Here is a 12,778-nt window from a genome sequence, read left to right as displayed (position 1 = left end):
GGTATTGCCATATTTCTATAGTGTACAACTTTAGTTTTATCGACATTTATATTCAATTTCCATTGTAATGATTTAACAAGCTGCAAGTCAGCTTCTGTCTCTGACATAAGGAAAACGTCATCGGCATCTAGTAAGATTGAAACGTTCATTTATTACTACACCCTTGCCCAGAACTCTGATGGATATTGCCTGATCGATTAATATGTTTCATAGCTGGCGACTTAATTAACACTTAATTTTCGACTGCGCCAAGCCGTAATTAAACAGAGAAAAAAAACTTTTAAAAATACCTGCAGTGTGCACGGTTCGTCTAGTCGAACAGATATGGAAAAGCACAGATAAGACGTCGTATTCACCATAACTTGTTTAATTTCACCAGGAACACGATGAGGCCAACACAGTAAACATTCAGTACAAAACTTGGTTCATACATTCAGTACAGAACATGATTCATACATTCAGACCGTAAGAAAACTCTGCCCGTAATACAACACTCTGACCAGACCAACACTTCATCCCACTACGTTCACTCCTCACAAGTGAAACTCATCACTACTCCGTTCACTCCTCACAAGTGAGACTCATCACTACTCTGTTCACTCCTCACAAGTGAGACACCATCACTACTCCGTTCACTCCTCACAAGTGACTTGTATTTGATGTATCCTTGATGTATTTATTTATTGAAATTTTTATTCTAACACAACACAGTTTAATTTTAATGAGCTGTCATGTACTAGTACTTCCACAACAGAAAATCACATGGACAATCTTCCGGAAGATGGCCAGACAAATCGCTAGCTCTATCGACCACATGTATATTGATATCAAACAGGGATAACAGCTTTTGAAAGTTGAGCCAGTTTTAAATGTGGGTACACAAATACACCTGTTTTACTGCATTAATCACCTAGAAATATTGTATGTTTTGGGAACGATAGCTATCACCAGGTTAAATATATAGGGATTGTCCAATGTGCAAAATCTTCCATCACTACAATTTGGCCATAAATCCCGGGGTGGGAAATATTTGAGCAAATATGCCACAGGACGCATGAGCACTGTACAAAGCAAACAATAACTCGTCAAATTTTGGACGTATGGATGGCTGCACAACCCGCAAAAAAATTGAGCAGGCCCCCCCCTAAAATTGCTTTTATGATTGCCGATTAGGCTAAAGATTTTAAACCAAAAAAATAACTTGCCTCGGAATAAGTTTTGAATGGACGGACAGACAACTGAAAACAAAACGGACCATGGGTTTCCCACCCCTATAAAATCAAAATTAATTCCCTCTGAAAAAGTACAGTGACATTGCCCGCAGACTACCCAACCGCAGACCAGGCAATGTCACTGTACCGGGACATTTCATCAATCAATGACAATATGCGGTCCGCTAGGACTACCCGAAAAAAATTGAGCAGGGTTCTTCCCACGGAAATGCATTTTTGGTCAGCTCCTTGAAGATTATAAACAAACACAAATCACTTCCCTTTAAAAGGGTTTTCAACGGACAGACAACCAAAAAAAAACCGAGCAGATAGAATTGCTTTTGAACATCGATCATCAAGCGGCGTGGGCCTACCTGGCAGAGTCTCGAGGAGTCGATCGCTTTCCAGCTCTTTCGTCTGACTTTCGCTTCCCAAATTTGTCTTCTGACTTTATCACTTGGAAATCTATACATCTTATATTTCCCAGATTGGTTTGAACAACCAAAAGCAGAACAACCAGTCATTTTGTTTGGCAATAAACAACATTCCCGTACCAAGCTGACGTTCACGCACGGTGAAGTTAGACACAAAATGGCGCCACGAAATCACGTGACCAGAAATCTCGGGTCAGCGCATGGCGCAACTCTCTTTATACAGGGACTCTAGACCCGACCTTAAACTGTCGGATTGGTTCTTTTCAGGCAGGATGTTCCATCGCATGGTGCGCCGTCCCTCAGGTGGACATTATGCTCGAGGCACTTGTGCTAGCATTAGCTGGTGGATGTTTTAAGATCCCATGGTGTCTTCATTGGCACCATGAAAAAATTACAAATTCCTGCTGTATCACCTTTTCATCCCCTTTGTGTTGATTTACGATGTGTGAAATATTTTTCTGAAAACCATTGAAAATCATTCATCACTGTCTAAGTTTTAATGGTAGCCAATTTTATGATAGTTAATTTTAATTTAAAAGATTGCCAATCGGAAAAGTGTCGAAAATAGCCCTATTTTAGATTTTTCCAGCTTGACGTCGTGTGATGATCACACTTTGATCCAAATGGCGACCTACATAAAGAAAGTGTATTTCGAGCTCAGATTCTGATACTGATTCCTCCATTGTTATCAACACTGATGGTTCTCAGTATGTTGAAATGGATCAGCGGGATTTTGAAGAAAGTATCGGAGACAAAATTAGTGATGCCGTATCGTTTGATGAATGTGGAACCGTATCGTTTCGAGCCTTATGCGATCGATTCAGACGAAGATGATAGGAGGTCCTGGTGCAGATGAAAATGCCAGTCCCATGTTAATTACAGATTGCCAGGTTTTGTTTTTCTGTTCAATTGGCGGTTTATAAGGGATTTGTATTCGTTGATAAATCGGTTATATTACTCAAGCAGAAATACGGCAAGGACACCTCCCAGGCACAAGGTTGATGGGGGATTGTGGAGGGGAACTGGAGAAGGGTGTAGGATGGTGGTGTTCATGGGTATTATTGTTAGCTAGGGTTTTTGAGTTCTTCAGATGCGTAGGACAAGGTGACGGTGATGTTAGCCAGTGCATCCAGTGAGGTGAGTTTGGTCGCCGACAGGTCAACCAACGCAGGTGTTCGATTCACCACTCAAATCACCCGTGTTCATATGCTGGTAGCTAGGCAGAGATGGTGTTACAGTTTTGAGTGACAGTTGTTTTGTGTCTGTACCGTGTCGATGTCATGACCCAGTAGAGAGCGGGGGAGGGTGGTGGCGAGGTGAGATCAGTCGCTGGGAGGCCAACACAGCAAGTGATAGATTAGCGTCGAGATGGTCTGAGTGTTTGGGCTCCCCTTTTAGTCAGGGCCCTTAGGGATATTTTGGTTCAAATTCTTCCAAAAGCATCAAATTTGGCGCAGATGCTGCCCATGCCATACTCTTTCGATTTTTGACGGGCGTCAAGGGCAGTATGATCCGGGGACCATACCGGTCCATCCCGCCATGTCACCTGACCTATGACGTCATAATTAGGATATGCATCCAATCACATGGCGTACTATAAGTGGTCAAAGTTCAAAATGAATCGATCGAAAAATGAAGGCACGGATCCATTTTTAAGGTTTTCATAAAATCCAATATGGCCGCCAGGTCACATGACCTATGACGTCATATTTATGACATGTATACAATCATGTATACATGAACCCGGATCATGATCGCACAAAAATTAAACAAGGATATGGCATACAGTTCATAAAACATCAAAATCCGTACCTTTGTAATTAGACTGATGAACTGCATATGCCTGAAAATTAGGAAATAGACATGTAAATATTTCCTCTAATTGTCAAAAATAAGGTCAGAGTTCGATTACCCAACCCAGAAACATAAAATGGTGAACCTCGCGTAAATCTTGACAAAAAACTCAAAAACCGACATGTTTGACTCAAAAATGACCTTTAAGATGACCTTGAGGGTTGACCTTGACCTCGAATCATCAAAATAACATCATAATTGGATTCCTCGACCTCAAAAACCCCTGAAAAGTGGTATCATACATGATTCCAACCCTTTTGGTTATTTAACTGATTTTCCTCTAATCCGGGTGGTGGCCATTTAGTATTTCGCCAATATGGGGCCCCCCAGGGGGGGTGGGGGGGGGCGCCCTTCTTCGCGCCCGTCAAAAATCGAAAGAGTATGGCATGGGCAACATCTGGGCCAAATTTAGTGCTTTTGGAAGAATTTGATCCAAACGGCCCCAAAATATCCCTAAGGGCCCTGACTATTTAACATAACATGCCGTGATAGCCACAGAGGTTGACACTGGTTTCTTATGAATTAAAAAAAAATTTTTTTGATACGCTTTTCTCAATTTTTGTAATTTATTTATCAATATTTAATTGTGTGTCTGTGTGTGACATCTTGACTCGTTATTATAATGTGATATTCTCTCAACACAACTTAAACTTATTTTGATACATTACTGGTAACCTGCTATTTGTGCACGCTCATGTTAAATGTTTTGGGTGATTACTAAAAGTTTGTTTCTTTTATATCTGGCATGTTTTTGCAGTCTTTGACTTCCACCAAGCTGTTGATGGGATGCAGGAGATGCAAAGGCAAAAGGACTCCGGAAAAAAGTTTGTTCCTCAAATCACGATTGTGCTTGGTTGATACATTTGAATACTGTATTTGATAACTGTTTATCACGTCATTTGAGGAATATGATGTGCATGGGGGTAACCACGCAATTTGTAAATTGCTCTCCGAATCTACACGACTGTTTTACAAAGAAAGATTGACTCTCTTGGATTCATTTTTAAATTGATAATTTTGGTTTTAAATTGTTGCGAAAATGGCTCCGAGCGGGTTAAAACTGTTTAGTACAGTATATATACACAAAGAATTAAGTTAAGCACCCCCCCCCCCGTTTTTTTACAACCTTGCACATTACAAGTTTGTTGTCGTCAAAACAGTGTAATATACCCATGATATTGCTATATTTTCTGGAGAAGTGATATTATGGTCACATAAAAACATAACAATCATGCCGTTTTCAATATTTTATTCTGAATAATTTAAGGTGAAATTTTTTGGGAATTTTAGGCATATTTTCACCTCAATTTAAGTATGGAGCTATAGGTCCATCACGGACAGTGTGGATGACGTTTATGTTTTCTAACGTACAGTCATTGTTCTGAGAAGACCTCTAGCGATCTTTGCGTCAATAACGTGTGTAGGACCCACGTGATCGGATCACTGACTCAGCCCTACGCCTCATAGACCCTGTAAGCCGTCGTATGCGTTGCTGTGGCAGGTTGTTCCATTCCCGATGTAATGCACGTTCCAATTCATCCAGATTGGCTATTGGAGGGACCATCTTCGCAATTTGTCGTCCCAACATGTCCCAAACGTGCTCGAGGGGGTTCAACCTGCCACAGCAACGCATACGACGGCTTACAGGGTCTATGAGACGTAGGGCTGAGTCAGTGATCCGATCACGTGGGTCCTACACACGTTATTGACGCAAAGATCGCTAGAGGTCTTCTCAGAACAATGACTGTACGTTAGAAAACATAAACGTCATCCACACTGTCCGTGATGTATAGCTCCATACTTAAATTGAGGTGAAAATATGCCTAAAATTCCCAAAAAATTTCACCTTAAATTATTCAGAATAAAATATTGAAAACGGCATGATTGTTATGTTTTTATGTGACCATAATATCACTTCTCCAGAAAATATAGCAATATCATGGGTATATTACACTGTTTTGACGACAACAAACTTGTAATGTGCGAGGTTGTAAAAAAACGGGGGGGGTGCTTAACTTAATTCTTTGTGTATAAATAGAATGGCACCTGGTAGAGCATATACCTTTGAGGCTGAACAGTTTATGTTTTGTATCCCACTGTTAGGTCAGATCTGGATTTGAGCCTGAACCAAAATCTAATCGGCTTGTTCTCGTCACTTACCCAACTATGTCACTCCACCAAGTTTTGTCATAAGTCTACAACTTTTTGAAATATTGTGCTATACATCGTTTTTGGCCACATCACTCAATGGTGAAGAATCATTTGAAAAATATTCTCAGATCCAGATGTGGATCCGGATCTTTACCAAAATCTAATCATTTTGTCCGTGTCACATACCAAACCTCTCCACCAAATTTTGTCTGAATCCGTCCACAACTTTTTTAGATCTTCTATTCACAAACAAGCAGATAGGGATGAAAACATAACTTCCATCCACCTTCGGTGGTGGAGGTAACTAGTTTCTTAGTACGTCTTTACATAAGTGAGTTTTTTTTGTGATATAGCAAATCCGTCATTATCCGTAAAGCCAGACTATCTTTACCCTCTTCTAATGTTTGTCTGAAACCACTTCTTCCTTAAATTCCTTTTTAATGTTCTTTCCCCGTTGTAATCTGTCTCACCTGTCCTTTTAAGGAGAATAACGGCATTACGTGCCACGAAAGGCACCAATCTAGGTGCGAATCGGTTGCCGAGGAGCTTTTGGGAGGGGTGCAGAGGCATGGCTTGTTCGTGACGCCTGTACGTCCAATGGCCCATGCAGTTTGGCGACGGCATGGCATGGGAGCGTAGTCAGAGGATATAAAAGCGATCGCAAGCCAGAAACTGCGAAAGACGAGAGGTGGTTCATCGGATTTGTAACAGGCAACTGGGACAGCGCGGCGACTTCAACAATATGTTCAAATGATAGCCGTGACAAAGTCCATCCCTTTTAAAGGTAATGTAACATTGTAACATGCAAGTTTGTTTTCTTGCAAAGTTACATCATGGGATGCGAAATGCTTATTTTTATGGAGGAAAAAAATAATTGGGGTGTATTTTGATTAAAAAATTTAATTGTTGAACTGCAACCATTGTAATGAGTCAAATTATATGCTTGTTAAATATTGTAAGGCGCGAGTGATTAGTACTCACCTATAAGATGTTTGGTTTCGTCATGGGCAAGCCGTGCTCGTGTAAGGTTTTTCAATCATTTGGCATTGACCTCTCCCACTCCATCTAATTCTGAATTACGTGCGTCTTTGCTTGTCAAGTTGAGTGTTGTCATGTCTTGCACCATGCAGCTTGGGAACCACCAAGAAGGGCATCGGGCCTGTTTATGCAGCCAAAGCTTCACGCAGTGGCCTCCGTGTGTGCGACCTGCTCGCTGATTTTGACGACTTCTCCAGACGGTGAGAGCTGCAAGTTATTTATACTGTGTTCACACTGAAAATAATTTCTGTTCCAAGGGGTGTAAGCATTATGAAGCGTTCTGAGCTGTCGCCAGAGTCGGCTTTTACTTCGATTTTTGGGTTTTCAGGTGTTGTGATTGTATAACCGGTTTGTACTTATGAAGAGCTCTTGCAGACCTGTTCTCAAGGGTTGCATTGGGTTCTTCATTGTACCAGCTTATTTTTTGCGCTATTCTGCTTTTTCTGCAGAGGCTCTTCATTTTGCTGGATGCAAATTTCAGCTTTAGCATTTTATTCTGACATTACTTCGCAGAACAGCCTGCGCTGAAATGCAAGTGAACACCTTCTTCTTCCGTTTATCTTGACTCCAGTTCAGGCCATGAATTCTGTTATGCTCAAAGCAGCAGCAACTCTTTGGTCTCAAAAGAAGGTCAAGGCGAGGGCTTTGCTGCTTTCCACTCGTCTTCCTCAGTGTTACAGCAGTCTGGGAGCATGACGATGTTGCAACATCGATGACGTGTTCCACTCATCCAGATGAGATAGACAAGCATCCTGCCAGGTACATTTCATTTGCCTCATTGAAGGTGGGGCTTCCTTTCAGAAGGCATCAGTTGAGCGATGAAATGCGGCCCTTAGCTGTTCCTGAACAAGGAACAATTTGCCGTGTGAACAAGGCACTAGTGATTAATAAAGGATGAAAGCCAGACCAAGGGTCCCACACTTTTTTGAAATGTGTGCAGGGTCCCAGAAGCTGTTTTGGGGATTTTATTTTTTGTATAGAAAATTGAGGCTCATAGATGAATGAGGTGACATCGGGCAAAAAGGAAAAGTACTGGCAGTGCTGTCACAGGTTTTTTTTTTTTGTATACAAGATTGAGGCTCGTGTAAGAGCTAAAATACAAGTTGGATACAAGAAGTGAGGGAATTAACTAACAAGAAAGGAGGGGAGGGAACACTAGCATGCGAGAAAGCTAAGATGAGCTTGAGGTGAGGAAACAAAAGAGAGAAGGAAGAGAGAGATGCTGACGTGCGGCATACGAGCCCGAGGCCTAGACGAACGCAAACTCAGAATCGATACAATGGGACTGAGTATAGACAGCACACATGACAACAGATTCACAATGCGATTAACATTACAGTTAGACAAGATGGATCCAGTGCTGTAAATCTAGCTTTCTGAGAGGGGCACAGAGCTGAGAAAACCGTCTGCACTCTGCAAGAAGCCACGACCGGAAGCCTTAAATTATTATTTGTGGTATAAATTGATACCTTATCTACTAATTTTGTTAAATTTTACTTATTTTTATATCTGTGCTGTTTACTCCTATGTGTTGCATGCATCTGTGAACTTTGTGCTGTGGTTACTGCTTGATTACAACAAAGTGCTAACCTTTTTGATTGAGGGTGGGGGAAAGGGGGGAGAACGGTAATGATTCTCTTCTAATTTTGGGAGGTTGAGCCACTTGATGGTGTTCTTGTTTGGCTTTAAGACTTGCGCATTTTGCTGACTTGCATGGTGTGGACTTGGTTATTTTTGGATAGCATAGCGGATCCTATTCTTACCTGCAGGTTTGAGGCCTTGGTAAAACAGTACCGATCCATGTATCCTGGTTTGGAAGTGGACACCACAAGCCAGCTCCAAGAACTAAAGGTTTGGCTGAGGCCGCTGTAAGGGCAGTGCCGCATTGTTTATGTTAACAGATTTGCTGCTACGGGTTTGTCCAAACACCTGCGGAAATGTACCTTGTGAAGAGAACCTCTGGTTGTGTCGTCGACTCTGTGTTATGTGTAATATATTTTAGTTTTTAAGTGTGTTGCACTGTGCTTCCACATTATATTTCTTTGTGATTTTGACCCATTAATTCAAACATATCTAGATTAATGCTTGCCAACGATATACAGTGAAACCTTGACTTACGAGTGCACCAACTTACGAGTTTTCCGAGATACGAGCCGTCGCTCGGGCGGTTTATTGCTTTGAGATGCGAGCCGAGATCTGAGTTACGAGCTTACGCCACCCGCCACCAAGTGGGTTCCGGTCACGTGGTTATCTTGCCGTGCAAGCATCTCTGCCGTATATCACTGCTGCTTTGTTTTCGCATTTTGGTTATTTTGGAGCTTACGCCACCCGCCACCAGGTGGGTTCCGGTCACGTGGTTATCTTGCCGTGCAAGCATCTCTGCCGTATATAGCTGCTGCTTTGTTTTCGCATTTTGGTTATTTTGGAAAATTTCTTAGTTTTAACCATGGGTCCTAAGAAATTGAGTGCCAAGGACAGTACTGAGAAGAAGAAGAGGATGATGTGCTTGGATATAAAACACGCAATCGTCGAAAAACATGAGCGAGGTGTGCGTGTTGTCGACTTGGTGAGGCGGATGTGAAGGCAGCTGAAGATTTTATTTTAACTTTTGCCGAACTGATAGAAGCCGAAGGATACATCCCCCAGCAAATCTTCAACTGTGACGAGACAGGGCTCTTCTGGAAAAAGATGCCGAGGAGGACGTATATAACGGCAGAGGAGAAGAGCATGCCAGGCCACAACTTGTTCAGAGTGCCGGCGATAGCTCGCCTTCTCTTTGTGGAAGACACGGTGAGATCCTTAACATCCAACAACTAATGGGACGCAAACGGGGCGCCCAGTTTAGCGGTACACACATTGATGAATCACCCTGCCTGTGAAACACCGACATGACAGGTTATAGCTGGGTCGGGATTCAAACCCAGGCTGGACAGTTTAGAGTCAAGTGTGCGTACCTCCAGTCCAGGCCATCCTGCCAACTTGTATGCTGCATAACCACCTTTAGAGGCCATTTTTCCCCGCAAAGCAGGGGTTGGCCTTTTTCGGGAACCGTGGTTGTTGTTGTTTTTCGGTCCCCTTTTTGAAGCAATGTTTTACGGCCGGATGCCCTTCCTGACGCCAACCCTTTTTGCCGCCTTTAACGACAAACAGGGAATTACCAGTGAACTGGTACTCAATTTGCCGACCTCGGAAGGATGACAGGCTGAGTCAACCCCCCTGGCGTTAATTCAGCAATCGACCGGGATTCGAACCCAGGATCCTAGGATCCTAAGCCGGCACCCTAGCCGCTAGCCCAACACCAGGGACACGCTAGCCCAACAGGTGAAATATAAAGCGCGAGATATTTTTATATATACTGTATATTTAAAAAAAAATTGGTGTGGTTTTTGGCGGGCTGGAACGGATTAATAGCATTTCAATGCATTTTAATGGGGAAATTTAATTTGAGAAACGAGCAAATTGAGTTACGAGCTCGGTCACAGAACGAATTAAACTCGTAAGTCAAGGTTTCACTGTATTTCAAACGAGGGCATTGTTATTGCAATAGTTAAAAAGAACATGAGTGCCCTGGAACCTCCTGCATGTTCGACATGAAATTCCATCCCACATTTATTACAGCTCACACCTGTGCAGCATTTTGTCCTTCTCACACCTGTACAACATTGTCTCCTTCCCATCTGTGTAACGTTTTGGCCCGCTCCCACCTATGCAATATTTTATCACTTTCCCACCTGGACAACGTTTTATCCCCCTCCCATCTGTGCACTATTTTATCCCTCTCCCACCTGTGCAACGCTTTGTCTCCTTCCCACCTGTGCAACATTTATTCACCCCTCCCACCGGTGCAACATTTATTCACCCATCCCACCTGTCCAACATTTATTCACCCCTACAACCTGTGCAACGTATTGTCCCCCTCAGAACCTGTGCAACGTATTGTCCCCCTCAGAACCTGTGCAACATTGAGTCTCACTCCCATCTGTGTAACGTTTTGGGCCCCCTCCCACCTATGCAATATTTTATCACTTTCCCACCTGTGCAACGTCTTGTCCCCCTCACACCTGTGCAACATTCTGTCTCTTCCATCTGTGCAGCATTTTGTCCCCCTCAGAACCTGTGCAACATTGAGTCTCTCTCCCATCTGTGTAACGTTTTGGCCCCCTCCCACCTATGCAATATTTTATCACTTTCCCACCTGTGCAACGTCTTGTCTCCCTCACACCTGTGCAACATTCTGTCTCTTCCATCTGTGCAACGTTTTGGCCCACTCCCACCCATGCAACATTTATTCCCCCTTCCCACCTGTGCAATGTTTTATCCCCTTCCCACCTGTGCAGCATTTTGTCTCCCTCCCATCCTTATTTAATCCATTTTAGGGGGTGTGGAGGGATTGTGATCAAGACCTTTTATACATGACCTGGGGGGGGGAAATTATCTCGTCTCACATTTGCATGTGTTGCGTGCACACTTCCAAGGGCAGGTGTACAGTGAGCGGATTCGCCCCATGGTGCGTGATGGAATCTACTTCATGTATGAAGTGCTGCATGGTCCACCCAAGAAGATCCTCGTCGAAGGTGCCAATGCCGCCATGCTTGACATCGATTTTGGTGAGTAACCGCACAAGGCACTACTCTCCCCAACTCCCTGAGCATGTCCGTAATAGCACGATTCCCGGCAATGCACCAGCAGTAACCGACCCAACGTGGCATTTTATACGGCCCTACAGCTTGCCCGTGACCGCATATTCGTCGGCCATGTGTGATCCATCGGTGAAATGGCAGCTGCTTGCAGTTGGGTCTGTTCAAGGTAAACATTTTCGCTGTCGTTCGTACAAGGCAACTTCTGCTGTTGCGGCTAACATTAGCCAGAGCCGGCTAACATTAGCCAGAGCCGTGATGGTATGCCAACAGGAAACGCGATGCCCTTCAACTTTATCTTGATAAGTCTGGTGGCATGAAGCTTGTTCCATGTCACATGAAGCTTGTCACATGAAAAGTTTGCCATCTCAAAATTTTCAACTTTCAACTTGTGCTTAAAATTTTAAAAGAAGAAGAAAAAACAAAAACTGCTATTTGAGGGTGACTTTCATGGATTGGCAACATAGTTGAGGTGGTGAATCTCTGGCTATGCAAGCATAATCTAAAATTCATTGAAGTTTCGGCTATATTTAGAGATAGGCCTTCAGGGAAAGAAATCTGTCATATACTAACCTTCTCAGTGTGTTAACAGTTTTTCTGTTGCCCTTAAGCAATGAACTGCGGTATGATCTTTTAAAGCACTACTGGAGGTGCTGGCATTCCTTTTTCGACACATTCAGTTGAAAGTAAAGCTAACGTGCTTATGGAGTCTCGTTTGTATAATGGCTGCAGAATATGAGATCCATTTCAAGGAACTTCAATGCAGGAGGCCATTATTCCCATGAAGCCTGTGCAATGGTTGCCAATCTATGGTTGTTTGACTGCACTCTACCCTTTGTAAATGCTGAACCTCAAGCAAAGAAGCAGCATGTACAGTGCCTTCAGAAAGTATTCACACCTCTTGACATTTTCATATTTTGTTGTGTTACAGCCTAAATTTAAAGTGGGTTCAACTGAGATTGTTTTTTGTCACTGATCTACACGTAATACCCCATAATGTCAGTGGCATTTGGGTTTTTCTTGGAAATTTTTACAAAATATTTATAAATGACATAAATATCTAATTTATATAAGTATCAAAACCCTGAGTCAATACTTTATAGAATTGCTTTTGGCAGCTATTAGTTTTGGGTCTTTTTCAGTCTGTCTATCAGCTTTGCACATCTGGATTTGGGAAGTTTCTCCCATTCTTCCTTGCAGCCACTGAAAAGCATCCCCATAGCATGATGCTGCCACCACCATGCTTCACGGTAGGGATGGTGTTAGACGAGTGATTAGCTGTGCTCGGTTTCCATCAGACATAGCACTTTGCAATCAGGCAAAAGAGTTCAATCTTTGTCTCATCAGACCACATGATCTTTTGCTTCATGCTCTCCTAGTCCTACACATGCCTTTTTGCAAACTCCAGGCATGCTGTCTTGTGCCTTTTTCTCAGGAGTAGCTTCCATCTGGG

At 42.9% G+C, this 12,778-nt stretch overlaps 1 protein-coding gene across 2 annotated transcripts in view; it reads left to right on the top strand.

The window, feature by feature from the left end:
- The window catches only part of LOC137434930 (adenylosuccinate synthetase isozyme 1 A), an 89,593-nt gene that overhangs the window by 33,937 nt on the left and 42,878 nt on the right, over positions 1 to 12,778 (top strand). Inside the window, exons 5-8 of one of the 2 annotated variants that reach the window (XM_068128169.2) lie at positions 4,257 to 4,323; positions 6,781 to 6,888; positions 8,458 to 8,539; positions 11,169 to 11,295. In XM_068128169.2, the coding sequence (XP_067984270.1) occupies positions 4,257 to 4,323; positions 6,781 to 6,888; positions 8,458 to 8,539; positions 11,169 to 11,295 (384 nt within the window). Of the gene's footprint in view, positions 1 to 4,256; positions 4,324 to 6,138; positions 6,435 to 6,780; positions 6,889 to 8,457; positions 8,540 to 11,168; positions 11,296 to 12,778 lie in introns of those variants that run through there. The other variant, XM_078784913.1, reaches the window with a different exon arrangement.

The sequence above is a fragment of the Myxine glutinosa genome, chromosome 9 (genome assembly GCF_964187855.1).
Source record: "Myxine glutinosa chromosome 9, kmMyxGlut1.1, whole genome shotgun sequence".
NCBI lineage: Eukaryota > Metazoa > Chordata > Myxini > Myxiniformes > Myxinidae > Myxine > Myxine glutinosa.
This window is presented reverse-complemented; position numbering and strand designations above follow the sequence as displayed.